The following is a 22,645-nucleotide window of genomic DNA, read 5'->3' as shown; positions in this document are numbered from 1 at the left end:
ATTGTGTGTGAGTGAGTGAGAGAGGGGGGAGGGCGGAGAATCAGCTCATCTTGCACACCCGAGCCCATGAGGAGGGTGATCGGCGTTAGGATTCATGGACTTACCAGGAACAGTGTGCACCCAGACAGTTTCTCTCCCTCCCTCAACTTTCCTGGGCTGTCTGGGTCTAAGAGGAAAGGGTTGACAAATCAGCTTCACCGTTTCCCTGGCAACTAGCAGTAGCACACAGGAGGGTATGGGGTGGGGGTGCTAGATTTGGGTGACCAAACCAATTTGGAGTATAGGGGTAGGCATCTCCCTGCAACCTTCCCATATGCATCTCACACTCAACCCCCCCACACAAAGCACCCCTAAACTGTGTGTTTGTGTGTGACAGGGCTGTAGGAATGTCCTGTTCCTAGTCCTTCCCTCTAGTCTATCTGATCCAGTTATATATATATATGAATGAGGGAGTGAGAGAGAAAGGAAGATGGCTGCAGGCAATGACGTCCCTGTCTGTCTAGAGATGTGATTAGACCATCAGACTGACTGACTGGGGACATCCAGCATCAGCAGCCCCATCCCGCTCATCACTCACACAGAGGTGTCTCGCTCACACACACACACACACACACACACACACACACACACACACACACACACACACACACACACACACACACACACACACACACACACACACACACACACACACACACACTATACCAAATCACTTCCACTAATTTCTACCTATCATGGCCATTATCAGAAATTACAACTTGCACACACACCTCTGGCCTGGTTTCTAGAGCTATGGGCTGCTACAGTAGGTTGGTTCGCTACTTCCCCTTGCCATGCTGCTCCCCCCTCTCTTCATCCTCTCCCCCTCCTCGGTGCTGAGGGGCTCATCTCATCTTTCAATGCATATTTTTCTGACAGCTGCAGCTTTCCTAGAATCCGGGTCAGGTGCATGCAGGGAGAACGAGAGGGTTTGAGATTGACACACTGTCTGTCACACAGCTAGCTACAGGTTCCCAGTCACAACCAATGGACAGTGGACGTTAGTGTTGTACACTGATTAAGATCACCTGCTCTTTCCATGACAGACTGACCAGGTGAATCCAGGGGAAAGCTATAATCCATTATTGATGTCACCTGTTAAATCCACTTCAAATCAGTGTAGACGAAGAGGAGCCGACAGGTTAAAGGATTTTTAAGCCTTGAGACACGGATTGTGTGTGTGCCATTCAGAGGGTTAATTAAGTATCTTTGAACGGGGTATGGTAGTACTGTAGGTGCCAAGCTGTAGGTGCCAGTTTGTGTCAAAATGCAACGGTGCTGGGTTTTTCACACAACAGTTTCCTGTGTGTATCAAGAATGGTTCACCACCCAAGGGACATCCAGCCAACTTGACAACCGTGGCAAGCATTGGAGTCAACATGGGCCAGCATCCCTATAGAACGCTTTCGGCACCTTGAAGGCGCGCAACTCAATATTAGGAAGGTGTTGTACACTCAGTGTATGTTTGGACCTCCAGGGGTAGTACACCCCAATCTATTACAGAATGTAATATAATAGCCTGTAATGTGTCTACACTTGGTCTAGGTCGGGAATCATCACCTAGAGGGCCAGAAATTTGTAAACTGCAAATTTACCACAATAAATCCAAATGGATATAATATTTTACCAAAACAGAGTCATTTCAAACCTTGCTAACATTTGTATATGATATACATACATATGTATATATACACATACATACTGTATATTTCTCTCTTATAAGTGGGAATACTTTGGAACAGATTTCCAAAAATAAAATCACTTGGAGCTGATTTGATGGTGTTTTTACAGTCTTATGTCGTTCCGCTTTTGTGTCAAATTGCCGCCAGTTGGGGAACCCTGGTCTAGGTGCTCTGGGATATAGGCTAGTTTGTCATCTGACTGTGAAATCTGATTGCAGATATCTGTGTCAATTGACAAGTGTGCGAGAATATAGGCCAAATGTTTATAAATATTGTGGCTGAAACATGCTGTGGAAAGGGACGTGGACTCAGCAGGAGCTGGAGAGAGGTGGGTTTGGGCTTCTGTGCAAAGCGGCAGGAAAAGAGGGAGTCCCAGCGCAGAGCTTTGGTCCTCACCTCAGAGCTGGAGGAGTGATGTGGGTCCCATCTTGGAGGAGAATGAAAACATCCTCACTTTTTTTTACTTTACCTTTATTTAACCAGGCAAGTCGGTTAAGAACAAATTCTTATTTTCAATGACGGCCTGGGAACAGTGGGTTAACTGCCTGTTCAGGGGCAGAATGACAGATTTGTACCTTGTCAGCTTGGGGGTTTGAACTCGCAACCTTCCGGTTACTAGTCCAACGCTCTAACCACTAGGCTACCCTGCCGCCCCACTCAGTGTACAGCCACATTTTTACTCTATGCAAGTACACAAGAACGCAATTAGGTACGAAAAATGATGATCCTGCGTACTTGCATCAAGCTACAAATTGCTGGGCTGCACACATTCGTATGTTTTTGCTTTAGAACGGCTCATTTGCGTAGCTTGTGTCGCTCTCAGAGCAACACTCACATTTTTACAGATCCAAAATGTTTCGGTCTTACTCCTCTTTACTTAGAAAACCAAAATGTTATAGTAAATTGCAGAGAATAAAATTATAAGCCACAAGTCTATGTAGGCACATACAGTTGAAGTCGGAAGTTTACATACACCTTAGCCAAATAAACTGAGTTTAAATGTTTCACAATTCCTGACATTTAATCCTGGTAAAACTTCCCTGTCTTAGGTCAGTTAGGAGCACATTTTAAGAATGTGAAATGTCAGAATAATAGTAGAGAGAATGATTTATTTCAGCTTTTATTTCTTCCATCACATTCCCCAGTGGGTCAGAAGTTTACATACAATCAATTAGTATTCGGTAACATTGCCTTTAAATTGTTTAACAAGTGTCAAAAGTTTTGTGTAGCCTTCCACAAGCTTCCCACAATAAATTGGGTGAATTTTGGCCCATTCCTCCCGACAGGGCTGGTGTAACCGAGTCAGGTTTGTAGGCCTCCTTGTTTGCACATGCTTTTCCAGTTCTGCCCACAAATTGTCTATAGGATTGAGGTCAAGGCTTTGTGATGGCCACACAAAAACCTTGCCACAACTTTGGAAGTATGCTTGGGGTCATTGTCCATTTGGAAGACCCATTTGCGACCAAGCTTTAACTTCCTGACTGATGTCTTGAGATGTTGCTTCAATATATCCACATCATTTTCCTGTCTCATGATGCCATCTATTTTGTGAAGTGCACCATTCCCACCAGCAGCAAAGCACCCCCACAACATGCTGCCACCCCCATGCTTCACGTTTGGGATGGTGTTCTTCGGCTTGCAAGCTTCCCCCCTTTTCCTCCAAACATAACGATGGTCATTATGGCCAAACAGTTCTAATTTTGTTTCATCAGACATTTCTCCAAAAAGTACAATCTTTGTCCCCATGTGCAGTTGCAAACCGTAGTCTGGCTTTTTTACGGCGGCTTTGGAGCAGTGGCTTCTTCCTTGCTTAGCGGCCTGTCAGGTTATGACGATATATGACTTGTTTTACTGTGGATATAGATACTTTTGTACCGGTTTCCTCCAGCATCTGCACAAGGTCGTTTGCTGCTGTTCTGAGATTGATTTGCACTTTTCACACCAACGTGCATTCATCTCTAGGACAGAACGCGTCTCCTTCCTGAGCGGTATGACAGCTTCGTGGTCCCATGGTGTTTATACTTGCGTACTATTGTTTGTACAGATGAACATGGTACCTTCAGGCATTTGGAAATTGCTCCCAAGGATGAAACAGACTTGTAGAGGTCTACATTTTTTTTACTGAGGTCTTGGCTGATTTCTTTTGATTTTCCCATAATGTAAAGCAAAGAGGCACTGAGTTTGCCTGTATCCGCTACGGAGCCGCAGTCAAACGACCACCCCTCATCACTGTCAAACGCTCCCTAAAACACTTCTGTGAGCAGGCCTTTCTAATCGACCTGGCCCGGGTATCCTGGAAGGACATTGACCTCATCCCATCAGTTGAGGATGCCTGGTCATTCTTTAAAAGTAACTTCCTCACCATTTTAGATAATCATGCTCCGTTCAAAAAACTAAGAACAGATACAGCCCTTGGTTCACTCCAGACCTGACTGCCCTCGACCAGCCAAAAAACTTCCTGTGGCGTACTGCAATAATATCGAATAGTCCCCGCGATATGCAACTGTTCAGGGAAGTCAGGAACCAATACACGCAGTCAGTCAGGAAAGCTAAGGCCAGCTTCTTCAGGCAGAAGTTTGCATCCTGTCGCTCCAACTCCAAAAAGTTCTGGGACACTGTGAAGTCCATGGAGAACAAGAGCACCTCCTCCCAGCTGCCCACTGCACTGAGGCTAGGTAACACGGTCACCACCGATAAATCCATGATAATCGAAAACTTCAACAAGCATTTCTCAATGGCTGGCCATGCCTTCCGCCTGGCTACTACAACCTCGGCCAACAGCCCCGCCCCCCTCGCAGCTCCTCGCCCAAGCCTCTCCAGGTTCTCCTTTACCCAAATCCAGATAGCAGATGTTCTGAAAGAGCTGCAAAACCTGGACCCGTACAAATCAGCTGGGCTTGACAATCTGGACCCTCTATTTCTGAAACTATCCGCCGCCATTGTCGCAACCCCTATTACCAGCCTGTTCAACCTCTCTTTCATATCGTCTGAGATCCCCAAGGATTGGAAAGCTGCCGCAGTCATCCCCTCTTCAAAGGGGGAGACACCCTGGACCCAAACTGTTACAGACCTATATCCATCCTGCCCTGCCTATCTAAGGTCTTCGAAAGCCAAGTCAACAAACAGGTCACTGACCATCTCGAATCCCACCGTACCTTCTCCGCTGTGCAATCTGGTTTCCGAACCGGTCACGGGTGCACCTCAACCACGCTCAAGGTACTAAACGATATCATAACCGCCATCGATAAAAGACAGTACTGTGCAGCCGTCTTCATCGACCTTGCCAAGGCTTTCGACTCTGTCAATCACCATATTCTTATCGGCAGACTCAGTAGCCTCGGTTTTTCGGATGACTGCCTTGCCTAGTTCACCAATTACTTTGCAGACAGAGTTCAGTGTGTCAAATCGGAGGGCATGCTGTCCGGTCCTCTGGCAGTCTCTATGGGGGTGCCACAGGGTTCAATTCTCGGGCCGACTCTTTTCTCTGTATATATCAATGATGTTGCTCTTGCTGCGGGCGATTCCCTGATCCACCTCTACGCAGACGACACCATTCTATATACTTCCGGCCCGTCCTTGGACACTGTGCTATCTAACTTCCAATTGAGCTTCAATGCCATACAACACTCCTTCCGTGGCCTCCAACTGCTCTTAAACGCTAGTAAAACCAAATGCATGCTTTTCAACCGATCGCTGCCTGCACCCGCATGCCCGACTAGCATCACCACCCTGGATGGTTCCGACCTTGAATATGTGGACATCTATAAGTACCTAGGTGTCTGGTTGGACTGTAAACTCTCCTTCCAGACTCATATCAAACATCTCCAATCGAAAATCAAATCAAGAGTCGGCTTTCTATTCCGCAACAAAGCCTCCTTCACTCACGCTGCCAAACTTACCCTAGTAAAATTGACTATCCTAGCGATCCTCGACTTCGGCGATGTCATCTACAAAATTGCTTCCAACACTCTACTCAGCAAACTGGATGCAGTTTATCACAGTGCCATCGGTTTTGTCACTAAAGCACCTTATACCGCCCACCACTGCGACTTGTATGCTCTAGTTGGCTGGCCCTCGCTACATATTCGTCGCCAGACCCACTGGCTCCAGGTCATCTACAAGTCCATGCTAGGTAAAGCTCCGCCTTATCTCAGTTCACTGGTCACGATGGCAACACCCATCCGTAGCACGCGCTCCAGCAGGTGTATCTCACTGATCATCCCTAAAGCCAACACCTCATTTGGCCGCCTTTCGTTCCAATACTCTGGTGCCTGTGACTTGAACGAATTGCAAAAATCCCTGAAGTTGGAGACTTTTATCTCCCTCACCAACTTCAAACATCTGCTATCTGAGCAGCTAACCGATCGCTGCAGCTGTATATAGTCTATTGGTAAATAGCCCACCCATTTTCACCTACCTCATCCCTGTTTTTATTTATTTACTTTTCTGCTCTTTTGCACACCAATATCTCTACCTGTACATGACCATCTGATCATTTATCACCCGTGTTAATCTGCAAAATTGTAATTATTCGCCTACCTCCTCATGCCTTTTGCACACAATGTATATAGACTCTCTTTTTTTCTACTGTGTTATTGACTTGTTAATTGTTTACTCCATGTGTAACTCTGTTGTCTGTTCACACTGCTATGCTTTATCTTGGCCAGGTCGCAGTTGCAAATGAGAACTTGTTCTCAACTAGCCTACCTGGTTAAATAAAGGTGAAATAAAAAAATAAATAAAAAAGGCCTTGAAATATATATCCACATGTACACCTCCAATTGACTCAAATTATGTCAATTAGCCTATCAGAAGCTTCTAAAGCCATGACATTTTCTGGAATTTCCCAAGCTGTTTAAAGGCACAGTCAACTTAGTGTATGTAAACTTCTGACAGGAAGTTTACTGGAATTGTGATACAGTGAAATATAAGTGAAATAATCTGTCTGTAAACAATTGTTGGAAAAATTACTTCTGTCATGCACAAAGCAGATGTTCTAACCGAATTGCCAAAACTATAGTTTGTTAACAAGAAATTTTTGGTGTGGTTGAAACATGAGTTTTAATGACTCCAACCTAAGTGTATGTAAGCTTCCAACTTCAACCGAAGACGGCATTCAATTGCTCGCCAGGCACTTTCATCAGTGTGAGGAAGAGCTGGTATATAGCTGCTTCTATCACTGCTGGTAGTTTTCCAGATTGGAGTGTGTGGTCCCCTATGGACCACTTTATCCACTAACAAGCATTTCACTGCTGCTTCCTCTATCACCTATACAGTCGTGGCCAAAAGTTTTGAGAATGACACAAATATAAATTTTCACAAGGTCTGCTGCCTTAGTTTGTGTGATGGTAATTTGCATACACTCCAGAATGTTATGAAGAGTGATCAGATGAATTGCAATTAATTGAAAATGAACTGAATCCCCCAAAAACATATCCACTGCATTTCAGCCCTGCCACAAAAGGACCAGCTGACATCATGTCATTGATTCTCTCGTTAATACAGGTGTGAGTGTTGACGAGGACAAGGCTGGAGATCACTCTGCCATGCTGATTGAGTTCAAATAACAAACTGGAAGCTTCAAAAGGGGGGCGGTGCTTGGAATCATTGTTCTTCCTCTGTCAACAATGGTTACCTGCAAGGAAACATATGCCGTCATCATTGCTTTGCACAAAAGACTTCACAGGCAAGCATATTGCTGACAGTAAGATTGCACCTAAATCAACCATTTATCGGATCATTAAGAACTTCAAGGGGGGCGCTTCAATTGTTGTGAAGAAGATTTCAGGGCGCCCAAGAAGGTCCAGCAAGCTCCAGGACCGTCTCCTAAAGTTGATTCAGCTGCGGGATCGGGGCACCACCAGTACAGAACTTGCTCAGGAATGGCAGCAGGCAGGTGTGAGTGCATTTGCACACACAGTGAGGTGAAGACTTTTGGAGGATGGCCTGGTGTCAAGAAGGGCAGCAAGGAAGCCACTTCTCTCCAGTAAAAATATCAAGGAAAGACTGATATTCTGCAAAAAGTACAGGGATTGGACTGCTGAGGACTGGGGTAACGTCATTTTCCCTTTCCGATTGTTTGGGGCATCCGGGAAAAAGCTTGTCCGGAGTAGACAAGGCGAGCGCTACCATCAGTCCTGTGTCATGCCAACAGTAAAGCATCCTGAGTCCATTCATGTGTTGGGTTGGTTCTCAGCCAAGTGAGTGGGCTCACTCACAATTTTGCCTAAGAACACAGCCATGAATAAAGAATGGTACCAACACATCCTCAGAGAGCAACTTCTCCCAACCATCCAGGAACAGTTTGGTGACAAACAATGCCTTTTCCAGCATGATGGAGCAACTTGCCATAAGGCAAAAGTGATAACTAAGTGGCTCGGGAAACATAACATCAATATGTTGGGTCCATGGCCAGGAAACTTCCCAGACATTAATCCCATTGAGAACTTGTGGTCAATGTTCAGGAAGCAGGTGGACAAACAAAACCCCACAACTTCTGACAAACTCCAAGCATTGATTATGCAAGAATGGGCTGCCATCAGTCAGGAAGTGGCCCAGAATTTAATTGACAGCATGCCAGGGCGGATTGCAGAGGTCTTGAAAAAGAAGGGTCAACACTGCAAATATTAACTCTTTGCATCAACTTCATGTAATTGTCAATAAAAACCTTTGACACTTATGAAATACTTGTAATTATACTTCAGTATTCCATAGCAATATCTGACAAAAATATCTAAAGACACTGAAACAGCAAACGTTGTGGAAATGAATGTGTCATTCTCAAAACTTTTGTCCAGTTTTACATTGATGTGCAAGACCGATGTCAAAGCTGACGTGCATACCTATATAACGTAGGTAGATGATGTAACGACGCCACGATAAATACTGCGCTACACGTGCAACACAGCATTCCTAACTTAGCCCACAATGTCTGCTGTGTGGATTTTGAAGTTTAAAAGAAAGATAATAAAAAGGCCATATGCAACGTTTGTGCTCCCTATTATTTCCAGAGGGGAGAAAGTGAAATCTTTCAATATCACAAACTTAATTACTCATTTGAAAGTGCATCACCCCCAGAAAAAAAAAATTAAGCGCACACTTCCAACAACTAAACAATTTCAAGTCGAGCAGTCATTTGAAAGTCAACTCAAAAGGTGAAATCCATTAACACCAAGATAATGGAATGCATTTCCCTTGACAATCAACCATTCCCTATTGTGGACGATGTTGGCTTTCGCCGACTGGTCGGGCACCTCGAGCCCCGGTACACAATACCAAGTAGGCTCTATTTTTCAGATGTTGGCCTACCAGAGTTACACAGTATTGTTGAAAACGCACATCCATGAGCTACTTGCTATGGGCGTCACTGCTATTAGCTTCACGACTGACATTTGGACCAGCGATGTCAGCCCCATGAGCATGCCGAGTCTGACAGCACAGTGGGTCGACGAGGATTTCGTACTGAGGAAAGCCGTATTGCAAGCTCAAGAATGTGCTGGTTCTCATACCGCTGCTGTCATTTAAAATGGCATTTGAAAATATATGTTTGAAACTTAGAAACATCAACAAACTCCTAGCTCCATTTTTACAACGGAATCGAGAAATAAGCTCATCAACTGAGTCTGCAGCAGACGTGATACCCTCTGTCATGGCATTGAAACACCTGCTCAACAAAACTGCAGACAGACTGTGGGGTTAAAACTTGCAAAAGTACTCTACTAGGGGCCCGTGAACAAGCGATTCGGAGGCATTCTCTGAGCCACTTAACGGTGTCGCCACCACGCTCGATGTTAGGTACAAGGACCGCTACTTCAATGCAGACAAGAAACCGTGTTTACGTGAAATGTTAGACACAGCTGGACAAGATGGAAACGGACACAGTGACAGAGTGCACCGACAAAGAGGACCCACGAAAGAAGGGGCCACGAACAGACAGAGCTGAAACTTCACTGCTTGACATGTATGATGAAATCCTGGTTGAGAATTAAATGACTGAACAAATGAACAACGAAACAGCACAGCAAGTAAGTGAAATAAATATGTTTTGATGATGTTTTACTGGTAATGGGGACATGCCAACAAAATAACTTTTTGGTCAGTGTGTACTAGAATGTATAAAAGGTAGAAATTTTTTATATTGTTTTTTTGGCAAGAAAAATATTGGATATTGCTATCGGCCAAAAATGTCATATCGGTGCATCCCTAGTTGCTATATTTGTTTTTTGAAACCATGTTTGCTGTTCACTTGCGCTATATGAGATGGAAGGTAGTTCCATGCAATCATGGCTCCTTATAATACTGTACATTTCCTTGAATTTCTTCTAGACCTGGGGATGGTGAAAAGACCCTGGTGCCATGTCTGGTAGGGTAAGTGTGTGTGTCAGTTCTGTGCGTAAGTTGACAATGCAACAAGTTGGAATTTCCAACACATTGTTTTTTATAAAAACAAGAAGTGATGCAGTCCGTCTTTCATGAGAGACTGGCATGCATAGTATTGATATTAGCCCTCTGATTACAATGAAGACCAAAAACAGGTCACTATGTTCTGGGCCAGTTGCAGTTTAACTAGGTCCTTTTTTGCATCACATAAGAATATGACTGGACAATAATCATTATTGGAAAAAACTAGAGCCTGCAGGACTTGCTTTGTGGAGTGTGGTGTCAAAAAAGCAGAGCATGTCTTTATCACAGACAGACCTCTCATCTTTACAACCATTGAATCTATATGTTTTGACCACGACAGTTAACAATCTAAGGTAACACCAAGTCATTTAGTCTCCTCAACATGTTCAACAGCCACACCACTAATTTCCAGATTCAGCTGAGGTCTAGAACTTAGGGAATAATTTACCAAATACAATGCTCTTAGTTTTATAAATGTTCAGGACTAGTTTATTACTAGCCACCCATTCTAAAACTAACTGCAACTCTTTGTTAAAGGTTTCAGTGACTTCACACTTATAGTGGTTGCTGATGCGCGTAGCTTTGAATCAGCAGCATACATGGACACACAGGTTTGTTTAATGCCAGATCATTGGGGTGGCAGGTAGCCTAGTGGTTAGAGCATTGGACTTGTAACCGAATGTTCGATAAAGTCTCTGGTTATATCCGAAAACTTCAGTTTTGTTCGTGCGTTTTGTTTGGTAATCCACAGGCTCAAACGCAGTCACAACAGGCAGACAGAAAAATCCAAATTGTATCCGTAAAGTTTACAGAAACATGTCAAACTATGTTTACATTCCATCCTCAGGTTGTTTTTAGCTTAATAATCGATAATATTTCAACCGGACGATAACGTAGTCAACATAAAAGGTAAACAAGAAAGGCACTCTTGGTCGCGCGCATGAAAAAGCTCTGTGACACAGCAGGGTCCACTCATTCACACTGCTCTTACTCCCTAATTTTTCAGAATACAAGCCTGAAACAATTTATAAAGACTGTTGACATCTAGTGGAAGGCATAGGAACTTTAATTTGAGTCCTAAGTCAATGGATACTGTAATGGCATTGAATAGAAAACAAAAACATCCTACTTCCTGAATGGATTTCTCTCAGGTTTTCTCAGTTCTGTTATACTCAGACATTATTTTAACAGTTGTGGAAACTTTAGTGTTTTCTATCCAAATCTACTAATTATATGCATATCCTATCTTCTGGGCATGAGTAGAAGGCAGTTTAATTTGGGCATGCTTTTCATCCAAAATTCCAAATACTGCCCCATACCCTAGAGAAGTTCCATTTATGCGTGCATAACTCCGTTCGAAATCGACCCATATCACTAGCTATGTTACCAATAACTTATCCTGTGATTTTATGTTGACATTTAGAAAGATTGCAATAGAAACTATACAGTGGCAAGAAAAAGTATGCGAACTATCAGGAAATACTTGGATTTCTGCATAAATTGGTCATAAAATTTGATCTGATCGTCATCTAGGTCACAACAATAGACAAACACAGTCTGCTTAAACTAATAACACACACAATTATACGTTTTCAAGTCTTTATTGAACACACCATGCAAATATTCACAGTGCAGGGTGGAAAAGTATGTTAACACTTGGATTTAATAGCTGGTTGACCCTCCTTTGGCAGCAATAACCTCAACCAAACCTTTTCTGCACAACGGTCATTCCAAACGGAATTTGGACCATTCCCCTTTACAAAACTGTTTCAGTTCAGAAATATTCTTGGGATGTCTAGTGTGAACTGCTCTCTTGAGGTCATGCCACAGCATCTCAAATCGGGTTTAGGTCAGGACTATTTTCTTCTGTTGAAGCCATTCTGTTGATTAATTTCTGTGTTTTGGGTCATTGTCCTGTAGCGCCACCCAACTTCTGTTGAGCATCAATTGGCAGAGATAGCCTAACATTCTCTTGCAAAATGTCTTGATAAACTTGTGAATTAATTTTTCTATCGATGATAGCAAGCTGTCCAGGCCCTGAGGCAGCAAAGCAGCTCTAAACCATGATGCTCCCTCCACCATACTTCACAGTTGGGATGAGGTGTTGATGTTGGTGTGATGTGCCTTTTTTTCTCCACACATAGTTTTGTGTGTTCCTTCCAAACAACTCAAATGAAGTTTCATCTGTCCACAGAATATTTTGCCAGTAGCGCTGTGGAACATCCAGGTGCATTTTTGCAAACTTTTTTTGAACAGCAGTGGCTTCTTCAGGGGTGTCCTCCCATGAACACCATTTTCCCCTTTTTTCTTTTTTAAAATGTATTGAATATCCGATACATACAATATACTTGCAGTAAAGCCGCTCAACAACTACATCATACCAGTCATCCAACACATTCCCATTCAGAAGGACACACAGAAGCATCCAGGGTCAATGCCCTGCTCAAGGGCACGTTGACCGATACATCACCAGGCCAAAAAACAGCCTTCCTTCCCGCAGTCCCCCCCAGGAAAACAAAATCTTGTATGTGCTTATTTTAATGAGTGTGCATCTCAACTGCAATTCAGGAAATTTGGTTGTGCTATTAGATGAAGCCGTGTTAACACATTAAGTTGTTGTATAAATAAACTAAATGTATGTGCAGTGTGCAGAATGACACACACACACACACACACACACACACACACACACACACACACACACACACACACACACACACACACACACACACTACAGTCAGGAGCTCCTTTTAAGGGACCAACGCCACACGAGAGCAGGAGGCAGAATTGCCAGGGCTTAGGCGTGCATGGGGGGCTTACACTTTTAGCCTATGCGCATCCCCAGTGAGGGGATAGCATTACCATCGCACACAGATGAGCGACCACAAAATGAGTTGACATTCTCTCCAACCTACGTCAGAACACAGGTCATGTTCAGAAACCGGACATCTAGCACTCAATCACTTACTCAGCCACACAGGACCAAATATCTGCCCCTTCTCAAGTGTGCACACACAAGAGTGCACCACCACACACACGCTAAAACATATGCACACATTAGGTAGGCTAGGCTTCGCCTCGATATCAATTCATATGTGATTATCTGTATAAAATCCTGGAACTACATACAAACACAGCACTTTGTGTGTCTCTGTCGGTGTGTCTGTCACACCAGCAATACAACGCCATCCACTCATTTCAACTGTTACTTACCACATTCAGCCCAATGACCAACTATTGAAATATCTCAACTAAATAAATAGTAAAATGCTTGACTGAGAGTCTGAGACATCAGCTAACCTATAGGCTACCTCTCATAGGTTGAGTCTAAACCATCTCCAAGACGTACTCTAGCCTAGCAGCACTATGATAACAAATTACTTTAAACCCTTTAGAACCCAGAGGGGCCATTGACGGCCATTCTTTGAAAGAGTTGAGAGGCCGCAAACAGCCTTTTCTGACAATTATTATGTGTCAATATCGCAAAATGAACTGGCTAACAACCTATTGTCGTATTTGCGTGGCTGTTATCATCAACCAGCAACCGGAAACAGGGTATGCTGTCAGAATGACAGCGCCAAAGCAGTCACGGCTCTTCACTTTGGAAGAGGCTGCATCTATGTTGGTTGGTGATATGGATTTGGACACGTCCTTGCACTTTGAAAGCGCTGATGGTTTTGAAATGAGTAAAGTACAGTGGAAGTTGTAAGTTTAGCGAAATACAATTAAACTCAGTTTTTCACAATTCCTGACGTTTTATCCTAGTAAAAATGTCCTGTCTTATATCAGTTAGGATCACCATTTTATTTTAAGAATGTGAAATGTCAGAAAAGAAGTAGAGAGAATGAATTATTTCAGCATTTATTTCATCACATTCCCAGTCGGTCAAAAGTTTACATACCCTCAATTAGTATTTGGTAGCATTTCCTTTAAATTGTTTAACCTGGTTCAAACATTTTGGGTAGCCTTCCACAAGCTTCCCACAATAAGTTGGGTGCATTTTGGCCCATTTCTCCTGACAGAGCTGGTGTAACTGAGTCAGGTTTGTAGGCCTCCTTGCTCGCACCCGCTTTTTCAGTTCTGCCCACAAATGTTCGACAGGATTGAGGTCAGGGCTTTGTGATGGCCACTCCAATACCTTGACTTTGTTGTCCTAAACCTCTTGAAACTAGGGGGCACTATTTTTATTTTTGGAAAAATAACGTTCCCAAAGTAAACTGCCTATTTCTCAGGACCAGATGCTACAATATGCTTATAAGTGACACCTTAGGATAGAAAACACTCTAAAGTTTCCAAAACTGTCAAAATATTGTCTGTGAGTATAACAGAACTGATATTGCAGGCGAAACCCTGAGGAAAATCCAATCAGGAATTGCCTCTTATTTTGAAACTGTTGTGTTCCTATGCATCCCTATTGGCCATTGAAAGGGATATGAACCAGATTCCTTTTCTACGTATTCCCTAAGGTGTCTACAGCCTTTAGACGTAGTTTCACTCCTTTATGTTGAAGAATGAGCGTAAACGCCTACATTGCGTAAGTGGCCAGCTGAGGACTCTCAGAGTGATTCTTGCGTAGAAGACAGAGGTAGTCACTTTTCCTCTCGCTCCTACTGAAAAGCCAATTGTCCCGGTTGATATTTTATCGAATAGATATTTGAAAAACACCTTGAGGGTTGATTATAAAAAAACATTTGCCATGTCTGTCGATATTATGGATATAATTTGGATTTTTTTGGGGGCATTGTCGTGACCGCTATTTCTGGTGGATTTCTCATCATAACGTGACGTGACTTGTCTTGCTTTGGCTGTAAAAACAAAAGGCTAAGCTATGTTTCGCTATATTTCATGAATATTTTCTAGTAATATTTTTTGACCATTGCGCTATGCTAATTGGTGTAGTTGATGACAATTCTCCCGGATCCGGGATTGGTAGTTCCAAGACGATAGCCATTTTGCCACAACTTTGGAAGTATGCTTGGGGTCATTGTCCATTTGGAAGCCCATTTTGCGACCAAGCCATAACTTCCTGACTGATGTCTTGAGATGTTGCTTCAATATATGCACGTAATTTTTCTCTCATGATGCCATCTATTTTGTGAAGAGCAACAGTCCCTCCTGCAGCAAAGCACCTCCACAATTGATCTTTGTTTCATAGTATAGTTTTTTTAAATTTAGTTTAGTCACCCGATTTCCTTCTGCAGTACATTTGCCAATCAGTTGGGCTGCCAGACTTATTTGCCATACCTTTCAACCATACAATTTTTCAATTCTTCATCAATCCATGTGGATTTAACAGTTTTTAGTCATTTTCTTAATAGGTGTGTGCTTATTGGTAACTGGAATAAGCAATTTCATAAATGTGTCAGGTGCAGCTTCTGGTTGCTCCTCATTGCACACCACAGATCAGCAAATATTCTTTACATCATCAACATATGAATCACTACAAAACGTATTGTATTACCTCTTATACCAGTGGTTCTTAACCTTGTTGGAGGTACTGAACCCCACCAGTTTCATATGCGCATTCACCGAACCCTTCTTAATTGGAAAAATAAAATATTATTTTTTTTCAAATTCAAAACATAGGTAAATATTTTACTGGTGCACAAAATGAACCGTGCATCAACATCACTGTGTTCAAAGAACAAAATCATCAAAACATGATTTTCACACAAAAACAAAAACATAATAATGAATATTTACAGCAAATCAGTGTGACTTCTGCTGTTGCCTTTCAGAGACCAGTTCAGAAATGTGCGGCTTCACCTTGGCAAGGGCCACTCTCATGTCATTTTCGCAACAAAGTCTGTTCCTTTTCTTCGTTTTTATGTCCAGCATCCTCGAAAAGGATTGTTCGCAAAGATATGTTGTAACAAACGGTATGAAAATCTCCAGAGCTTTCTTAGCAATAACAGGGTACGTTACCATTTGTTGACACCAAAACGTTGAAAGCGTTGTTGTTCTGAAGAGTTGCTGTTGAACCTGGCTCTGCTGAATTTCAATGATTTCATCGAGGTATTCATCATTGACATCTGTTGTCTCAACACTAAATGTGAACGGCTGTTTCACCCATGCTGGATATGACTCTCTTGTAGGGAAGTATCTGTCGAGAGACTTTGCAAGCTCATCTAAGTGCGTGGCAATTGCTTGCTTCAGTTCCGCGGGTACAGAAATGTCTCCGATTCCAGATACATCTTCGATCTTACTTACACAGTCGTCCAGCAGGGGAAAGTTTGCGAAGTTATCGTTCTCTGTTCGTCGTTTCCATAACGGTAGCTTTTTTTGAAAAGCCTTCAGGTTTTCCTCCGCTTCGATGATGTTGACTCCACCGCCCTGCATCTTTTGATTGAGATGATTGAGAGCTGCGAAGATATCAGCCATGTACGCTAAAATGAGAATGAACTCAGAATTTTTGAAGCAATCTGCATGACAATGTTGGTGCTCTTGCAAAAACAGGGCTAATTCCACACGCACGGCAAAAACATGATTCAGCACCTGTCCCCGGGATAACCACCGAACGTTAGAATGGTACAGAAGTACCTTGAATTCAGAGCCCATTTCTTTACACAGCTCACTGAAGATGCGGTGCCTCAGAGCACTAGTTCGCACATAGTTCACGCATTCCACTACAATTTTTAATACTTCTGCCAGTTTTGGAGGCAAGGTTTTTGTTGCCAACGCATGCCTGTGCAGAATACAATGCGTAACAATGATGTGTGGTGCATCGGCTTTCACCAAAACCAGACTTTCTTCCCAGCATGACTGGAGCTCCGTCCGAACAAACTGCAGAAACCATATCCCACGAAAGATTGTTGTCTTTGAAGAAGTCATCCACAGGTTTCTTCACATCGGCTGCCTTAGTTGTTGTAAGAGGCTTACAAAATAAAAAAATCTTCCTTTATCACATCGTCTTTCACATAGCGCACGAATACAGCAAGCTGGCTTAGAATGGAAACGTCGGTGGTCTCGTCGAGTTAATAAAGGCTGAATTGTTCCGGGCTTGAAATCAGATCTGCAACTACTTGAGCCAAGATGTCTTTGCTCATGTCCTCTATTCTGTCCATTGATGGTGTCATTTGAAAGAGGAATTTGGGATAACTTAACTTCAGCCTCTTTTCCCAGCATGATATTACCTATCTTCAACACAGCTGTTTTTATGAGTGTTTCACCAATGGTGTGTGGATTGCCCTGCTTTGCGTTTGGGTAAGCAACTTCGTACGATGGGTGGATCGGTTTGTTGATGGGTACAAAGCCGAGAACAGGCAGAGTAGCCTTTTCATCGAATCTGGCTCTCTTCACCTTGAATTCAGCGAGCGTTGTGGGATCTTGTATTTTGCAACTCCATGCAGCTTAAGGAAGTGTTCTCTTAGTTTTACCGGTGCTAGACTAGAATTTCTCAACTTGGCATTGCAAATCATGCAGTTAGGACGCTGACTCCCATCACGTTCCGTTATACATGCAAATCGATATTGTACATATTCGTCCGACCACTTTCTTTTTTTGCTCGACATAGTAAGTATGAAGGGATTAAAATATTAAGAAAGAAATCACAAGACGTACCATCACGACAGTCACAAGTCGACTACTGAGCGCACAAAATTCCCTGCAGCACAGATAGGCCAAGCGATGTAGCGTGATCACCTGCAGCCAATGATGGCCAAGCGGGGGGTGTCATCACCAATCATATGAGTCGGATGTGTGTCTTGAACTCCGCCGAATCCCTGAGACTGACTCACCGAACCCCTGGGGTTCGATCGAACCCAGGTTAAGAACCACTGTCTTATACACTATATTAGGCCCAGCCTTCGGAAATTTGGGTTTACTAGACATGGCTATTAAATTGTGATCACCACATCCTATGGATTTGGATACTGCTTTAAAGCAAATTTCTGCAGCATTCGTAAAGATGTGAGCAATACATGATGATGATTTAATTCCTGTGCTGTTTGGAACTACCCTGGTAGGTTGACTGACAACCTGAGCCAGGTTGCAGGCACTGCTTACAGTTTGAATTTTTTCTTGAGCAGGCAGCTTAATGATAGCCAATCAATATTTAAAAATGACCCAGAAAATATGCTTCTGTTGATAACACAAACTCAGCAAAAAAAGAAATGTCCCCTTTTCAAGACCCTGTCTTTCAAAGATAATTCATAAAAATCCAAATAACTTCACAGATCTTCATTGTAAAGGGTTTAAACACTGTTTCTCATGCTTGTTCAATGAACCATAAACAATTAATGAACATGCACCTGTGGAACGGTCGTTAAGACAGTAACAGCTTACAGACGGTAGGCAATTAAGGTCACAGATATGAAAACTTAGGACACTAGTGGCCTTTTTTCTGCCTCTGAAAAACACCAAAAGAAAGATGACCAGGGTCCCTGCTCATCTGTGTGAATGTGCCTTAGGCATGCTGCAAGGAGGCATGAGGACTGCAGATGTTGCCAAGGCAATAAACTGCAATGTCTGTACTGTGAGACAACTAAGACAGCGCTACAGGGAGACAGGACGGACAGCTGATGGTCCTCGCAGTGGCAGACCACGTGTAACAACATCTGCACAGGATCAGTACATCCGAACACACCTGCGGGACAGGTACAGGATGGCAACAACTGCCCAAGTTACACCAAGAATGCACAATCCCTCCATCAGTGCTCAGACTGCCACAATAGGCTGAGAGAGTCTGGACTGAGGGTTTGTAGGCCTATCATTAGTAGATTTGGACAGAAAACACTGAAGGTTCTAAAACTGTTTGAATCATGTCTGTGAGAATAACATAACTTATTTTGCAGGCGAAACCCCGAGGGCAAACCATTCAGATTTTAGTTTTTTGAGGTCACTCTTTTCAATGGGTTTTCATTGGGAATCCAGATTTCTAAGGGACCTTCTTGAAGTTCCTATCGCTTCCCCTGGATGCAGTCTTTAGAAATTGGTTGAGGTTATTCCTTTGTGTAATGAAGAATTACGGCCATCTTGAACGAGGGCCACTTGAAGTGTACTGTTAGATAGAGGCGCATGACCAGAAAGCATGCTTCAGTTTGTTTTCTTCCTGGATTGAACACAGATCATCTAGTCTTCAATTTGATCGATTATTTACGTAAAAAAATACAGAAAGTTGTATTACAAAAGTAGTTTGAAATGTTTTGGCAAATTTCACAGGTAACTTTTGAGATATTTTGTAGTCACGTTGAGCAAGTTGGAACCGGTGTTTTTCTGGATCAAACGAGCCAAATAAATGGACATTTTGGATATATATCGACGGAATTAATCAAAATAAAGGACCATTTGTTATGTTGATGGGACATATTGGAGTGCCAACAAAAGAAGTTCATCAAAGGTAAGGCATGAATTATATTTTTATTTCTGTGTTTTGTCTCACGCCTGCAGGGTTGAAATATGCTTTCTCTCTTTGTTTATAAAGTGGCATCTTATGCTTTCGCCGAAAAGCCTTTTTGAAATCTGACATGTTGGCTGGATTCACAACGAGTGTAGCTTTAATTTGCTATCTTGCATGTGTGATTTAATGAAAGTTAGATTTTTAGAGTAAGTTATTTGAATTTGGCGCTCTGCATTTTCCCTGGCTTTTGGCCAGGTGTGACGCTAGCGTCCCACATATCCCAGAGAGGTTTAACTCCTTAAGGCTGCAATCCTGTTAACGGGATGATATGACAACAGCCAGTGAAAGTGCAGGACGCCAAATTCAAAACAACAGAAATCTCACAATTACAATTCTTCAAACATACATGTATTTTACTGTTTTAAAGGTAATCTTGTTGTTAATCCAACAACAGTGTCTGATTTCAAATAGGCTTTACAGCGAAAGCACCACAAACGATTGTTAGGTGACCACCAACTCACAGAAAAACCCAGCCATTTTTCCAGCCAAAGAGGAGTCACAAAAAGCACAAATAGAGACTAAATTAATCACTAACCTTTGATGATCTTCAGCAGATGACACTCATAGGATTTCATGTTACACCATACATGTATGTTTTGTTTGATAAAGTTCATATTTATATAAAAAAATCGGAGTTTACATTGGCGCGTTACGTTCACTAGTTCCATAAACATCCAGTGATTTTGCATAGCCACATCAATTCAACAGAAATACTCATCCTAATTGTAGATGAAAATACAAGTTATACACATGGAATTATATATATACCTCTCCTTAATACAGCTGGTGGCCACACCAGATACTGACTGTTACTTTTGATTTTGACCCTCCCTTTGATCAGGGACACATTATTCAATTTCTGTTAGTCACATGTTTGTGGAACTTGTTCAGTTTATGTCTCAGTTGTTGAATATTGTTATGTTCATACAAATATTTACACATGTTAAGTTAGCTAAAAATAAACAGTTGGCAGTGAGAGGATGTTTAATTTTTTGCTGAGTGTACATTACCAAGATTTCATACAATTATCCAGAATCTGACTGTTAGCACTTGGTGGTCTATAGCAGCTTCCCACAAGAATGGGCTTTAGGTGAGGCAGATGAACCTGTAGCCATATTACTTCAAAATAATTGTAACATTAGATCGTCTCTAAGCTTTACAGGAATGTGGTTCGGAATATAGACCGCAACAACGCCCCCGTTGGCATTTCTGTCTTTTAGGTAATTGTTATAACCATGTATTGCTACCACAGTGTCAAAGGTATTATCTGAGTTATAGTCGGAAGGTAATCTGTTACAAGCAAGTTATTGACTTCATGGACCTTGTTTCTTAGGCTACATTCAGTTGAAGTTGGAAGTTTACATAAACTTAGCTTGGAGTCATTAAAACTAGTTTTCAACAACTCCACAATTTTCTTGTTAACAAACTATAGTTTTGGCAAGTCGGTTAGGACTACTTTGTGCATGATAACAAGTCATTTTCCAGCAATTGTTTACAGACAGATTATTTCACTGTATCACATTCCCAGTGTGTCAGAAGTTTACATACACTAAGTTGACTGTGCCTTTAAACAGCTTGGAAAATTCATGGCTTTAGAAGCTTCTGATTGGCTCAACTTATGTCAATTAGCCTATTGGAGGTGTACCAGTGGATGTATTTCAAGGCATACCTTCAAACTCAGTGCCTCTTTGCATGACATCATGGGAAAATTGTAGACCTCCACAGGTCTGGTTCATCCTTGGGAGCAATTTCCAAACGCCTGAAGGTACAACACTCATCTGAACAAATAATAGTATGCAAGTATAAACACCATGGGACCACGCAGCCATCACACCGCTCAGGAAGGAGACACGTTCTGTCTCCTAGACATGAACTTATTTTGGTATGAAAAGTGCAAATCACAACAGCAACGGACCTTGTGAAGATGCTGGAGGAAGCAGGTACATAAGTATCTATATTCAGAGTAAAACTAGTCCTCCAGCCATGGCTCCAAAACAGACATAAAAAAAGTCAAACTACGGTTTGGAACTGCACATGGAGACAAAGACCAAACCTTTTGGATAAATGTCAAAAAATGTCAACAAAAATAGAATTATTTGGCCATAATGACCATCGTTATGTTTGGAAGAAAAAGGGGGAGGTTTGCAAGCCGAAGAACACCATCCCAACCGTGAAGCACAGGGGTGGCAGCCGCATTGTGTGAGGGTGCTTTGCTGCAGAAGGGACTGGCACACTTCACAAAAAAGATGGCATCACGAGAAAGGAAAATTATGTGGATATATTGAAGCAACATCTCAAGACATCAGTCAGGAAGTTAAAGCTTGGTCGCAAATGGGTTATCCAAATGAACGATGACCCCAAGCATACTTTCAAAGTTGTGGCAAATTGGATTAAGGACAACAAAGTCAAGGTATTGGAGTGGCCATTACAAAGACCTGACCTCAATCTCATAGAACATTTTATGGGCAGAACTGAAAAAGCGGGTGCGAGCAAGGAGGCCTACAAACCTGACTCAGTTACACCAGCCCCGGTCAGGAGGAATGGGCCAAATTCACCCAACTTACTGTGGGAAACTTGTGGAAGACTACCCGAAACGTTTGACCCAAGTTAAACATTTTAAAGGCAATGCTACCAAATACTAATTGAGTGTATGTAAACTTCTGACTCACTGGGAATGTGATGAAAGAAATAAAAGCTGAAATAAATCCCTCTACTATTATTCTGACATTTAACATTCTTAAAATAAAGTGGTGATCCTAACTGACCGAAGACATGGACTTTTTACTAGGATTAAATGTCAGTGTATGTAAACTTCGACTTCAACTGTAAGTGTAAAATGTATTTTGCAACGCGATGCGTCCGGTCTGGTCAGCAGTTATGACCTTGTATTGCTACAATTGGATCAATGGTATTATCTAAGTGGGTTTCAGAGATTGTCAGAATTTGAATGTTAATCTGTTACTAGCAAATTATTGATTTCATATACCTTGTTTCTTAAGCTACATATGTTAACACAGACTATTTTGAGCACTTTTCACCTGGAATGCATAGTTATTTTTATTGCTTCCATGGGAAGCTTAGCAGAAGTAGATATGCTCATGTTATTTATGTTATTGCTGGGTGA

General features: G+C 42.3%; 1 protein-coding gene across 2 annotated transcripts in view; it reads right to left on the bottom strand.

Annotated features, from left to right (window-relative positions):
* The window catches only part of irs1 (insulin receptor substrate 1), a 69,327-nt gene that overhangs the window by 2,489 nt on the left and 44,193 nt on the right, over positions 1-22,645 (bottom strand). The window contains exon 2 of one of the 2 annotated variants that reach the window (XM_064938102.1): positions 105-166. The exons of the other annotated variant lie outside the window; for it this stretch is intronic. Coding sequence (XP_064794174.1) covers positions 105-166 — 62 coding nt within the window. The remainder of the gene's footprint in view (positions 1-104; positions 167-22,645) is intronic. 2 annotated transcript variants of the gene reach the window in all.

This window comes from Oncorhynchus masou, chromosome 26 (assembly GCF_036934945.1).
Source record: "Oncorhynchus masou masou isolate Uvic2021 chromosome 26, UVic_Omas_1.1, whole genome shotgun sequence".
Taxonomy (NCBI): domain Eukaryota; kingdom Metazoa; phylum Chordata; class Actinopteri; order Salmoniformes; family Salmonidae; genus Oncorhynchus; species Oncorhynchus masou.
Note: the sequence above shows the minus strand (reverse complement) of the source record. Positions and strands in the feature narration are given on the sequence as shown.